At 37.0% G+C, this 3,627-nt stretch overlaps 1 protein-coding gene across 1 annotated transcript in view; it reads left to right on the top strand.

Moving 5' to 3' along the window:
• The window catches only part of LOC109378630 (butyrophilin-like protein 8), a gene marked incomplete at both ends in the record, with an annotated part of 14,474 nt that overhangs the window by 2,554 nt on the left and 8,293 nt on the right, over positions 1 to 3,627 (top strand). The window contains 2 exon segments of the mRNA XM_019634945.1: positions 1,133 to 1,145; positions 2,393 to 2,668. Of these exon segments, the coding sequence (XP_019490490.1) occupies positions 1,133 to 1,145; positions 2,393 to 2,668 (289 nt within the window).

Genomic DNA, 3,627 nt, shown 5'->3' with positions numbered 1-3,627 from the left:
AGAAATAATCATTGAGAATATCCTAGACCTGTGGAAAGAGCTGGATCCTCAAAAATCAAGACACTAACACAACATCTAATTATCTCACTCCAAAAGGCCTTCTAAAATGCACATTATATTAAAACTGTCAAAAAGAAATGACAAAGAAGGAATTCTCAAGGCAGCCATGGAAAAGAAGATGGTAACCTATAAAGGAAATCTCATTAGATTTGCATTGGATTGTTCAGAAAAAACCCTACAAGCTAAGAGAAAATAGAATCAAATATTCAAAATCTTGAAAGAGAGAAATAACCAGCCAAAAATAATATACCCAGGAAAGTTATTCTTTAGATATGAAGGAGAAATAAAGGCTTTCCCAGACAAACAAAAGCCGAGGAAATTTACCACCAAATGATGTTCATTACAGGAACTGTTGAAAGGAGCTGTTTACTCTGAAACAAAGAGCCAAAAGTATAGAAAACTTTGAGGAACATGACAAATGGAAGCAGGAAATTACAATTCTATTTCAGAACAGAGTGTTAAACATTTAATTATAACATAAAGGTTAAGGGTGAATAAGCATTTTAAAAAGACTGTAACTTCTGCAATTTGGAAATAAATACACAGCATAAAAAGGGATAATTTGTGACAAAAAGCAAAATGGGAAATATAAACATAAAAAGGAAGGAGGCATAAGACTACATGGGTGAATAAAGATAAGATGCAACAAGAAGAAAAAGGACTATTGTATGTATGATAAATTTTTTTTTACATAAACCTAATTGTAATCACAAAATAAAAACCTAGAGCTGAGGCACTTAATATAAATAGAGAAGAAATGGAGAAAAGAATCATAGGAAGTCACCAAACTAAAATAGCAGACACAAAAAAAAACAATGGAGATAAAAAGCAACCAGAAAACAACAGTTAAAATGGCTGTAGTTAAGTCCTCATGTATCAATAATCACCCTAAATGTAAATAAACTGAACTCACCAATCAAAAGGCACAGAGTAGGGGGATGTATTAAGAATACAAAACCCAACTATATGTTCCCTTCAGGAGACCCATCTCAGTTACAAAGAGAAAAAATAGTCTCAAAGTGAAGGGGGCGATGACCATAAGATGTCCAGCTGTTCTGTGCTGGTCCTCCAGTCCTGGGACCCTAGTAAGTTCACCTACCTCTTTCCACCATTCAGAGTTCTATGTTTGCCTCTATGGTTTCCAGGGTTTGTAATTCTACATAAAGACAGGAGCAGTCAGAGATTAGTCCATACCATCTTATTGGAAACCTCCTTCCTTAGTGCTTACATCATAGTTCCTTCTTTTATTCACTCAACAAACATTTATTTGGCTCTATTTATTGGGTCCAGTCCCTGGAGAATGGGAGATAACAGCACAGGGAGGGTAAGTTTTGTTTGGGTGGGGAGATGGCAATAACAAATCCTCTAAAGAGTTTACCCCATATAGGGTACTCTCCCTTATCTCTCAAGTCACAAGTCTGGAGGTCAGGTGAATCCTTCCCTCATTCTCTTGTTAGTCCTGTGAGATCTATCTCCCTGCACCTGCCTCACTCCTTCTCATGGTGTCCTCTTCCAAACGTTCTTATCTCTCACCTGAGTGACTTCAGTGATCATCTGTCTGGCTGCTTTTTTTCTGAATGTTCCCACTGACTCCTCCTCCATCCTGCTGCTTGGCGGTTCTTTAAGATGCATGTCTGCTCATCACTCTTACCTGCTGGAAGCCAGTCAACAGCTCTCCAGTGCCTACAGAACAATGGTCCACACTCTTTAGGTCAGTGCACTCATCCATGTCCTGCCACTGTCCCCCAGACCTCAAACCTATACCCTCTTGCACATCACAGTCCTGACATGCCAAATGCTCATAGGTCCTTGAGCATAATAAGACATGTCCACCCCTCATGCTGTGGTATGTACTGGGCCCTCTGCCTATCATGCTTCTTTTTTTCTCTTTGTTCACATTAAAACCGTCTATTCATCTGACACAACAGAGTGCAAATGTCACCTCTAGGAAGCCATGACTTCTGATGACAATCACTGTCTCCTCAGTGCTAACTTGCCTATGCTTCCTATCTGCACATTTCACAATGAAGTGCATTTGTTTATAGTTGTCTCCCTTTGTAGTCAGCAAGCTCTTCATTAGAATAGACTCTGTCTTATTTCCTTCATCATATTTAGTGTTAGGAATATCCATGTATATAGTAGCTGTCAAATGCATGTTGACCAAACATACACAATGGAAGGGCTCACAACTGTTCTAAATCTATGTATATGTAAGACAGAAATGGCCATGGGGGTGAGGAGTTACGTCTATGAATTTGATGAACCTGCCTCAGAAGAGCTGTGGCTTTGGAATATGATCTTTGCTTTCATGATTTTTCTGTTTTCTCTTCAGCGTTGGGCACAGCTCCTCTAGTTTCTATCATGGGATATGTTGGTGGAGGCATCCAGCTACTCTGCAAGTCCTCAGGCTGGTTTCCTCAGCCCACAGTGAAGTGGAAAGACCCACAAGGACATGATTTGCCCTCAGACTCAAAGGTGAATGCAGACAGACGTGGCCTGTTTGATGTGGAGACTTCCCTGATAGTCCAGGAAAATGCTGGGAGTGTATCATGTTCTATCCAGTACCCTGACCAGAGCGGGGAAGTGGAATCCAGGGTATGGATAAGAGGTGAGTGCGGAGGAAGAAGAATGGGGTGAGGTTCATATCTGTGTAGCCCTAGGGAGAAAACTAGGCTCTATTTTAGTGTTGTTGTGTAGTATTGTCCAGGTTTAATGATTAGTGTTGAAAGTCTAAGATACATGAAGTAAAAAGAAAATATCATAAAATTAGATTATGTGGAAACAATTGTCTACAATTGCAGTGGAGTAGGGTCAAACATTTCCTTCATTACATGATCATCTTCATGGTGCAACCCTTTAAAATCAACATGCACAAAATTTAAGAAACATAACTTGAGGAACAAGAAAAACATGTTTACTCATATTTTGGAAAACATTGAATCATTATAGTATGAAACAAGATAGAATAAAAATAGAAATAATTTTGGAAAACTTTTAAAAATAATAGTATAATTTATGTAAACTCAAATATGTAAAAGAACTTAATGTCAAGGCACTTAATTTTCCAGTAAAAAGACAAAGAATATCAGACTGGATTTTTAAAACTTGACTTTGCTAATTTGTAAGAAAAATAATAACACATATTTATTCAAAATAAAAGTTTAACAAAAGCATACCAGACAAATATTACCATAAGGAGAATCATAACAGAAAAATTTGTGTCAAGAAAGGAAAGAATAAAGGTTTTAAGGAAAACAACCTATTTAGAAATCACATGAAAGGAAGAAATCGAATGGCTGTTGTTCACAGGGTATGTGGTAATATACAATAGAAATTTAGAAGAATATAAAGCTAAATTTTTTCAATTCATAAATGAATTCATCATGTTCATATGGGATTAATAAAATTAATTGCATTTTTGTGCAAACCAGCCAAGAAAAAAGTAAACGTGCCATCTATAAGACCAACCAAAAAATGTTGACTAGGAGTAAGTCCAATGAAATATTTGCAAACTCTTATTGAAAATCATACAAATCTTTATTAAAAGATACTACTGAAAAGGGGCCG

Source organism: Hipposideros armiger, unplaced genomic scaffold (assembly GCF_001890085.2).
Source record: "Hipposideros armiger isolate ML-2016 unplaced genomic scaffold, ASM189008v1 scaffold_2297, whole genome shotgun sequence".
Lineage (NCBI taxonomy): Eukaryota > Metazoa > Chordata > Mammalia > Chiroptera > Hipposideridae > Hipposideros > Hipposideros armiger.
This window is presented reverse-complemented; position numbering and strand designations above follow the sequence as displayed.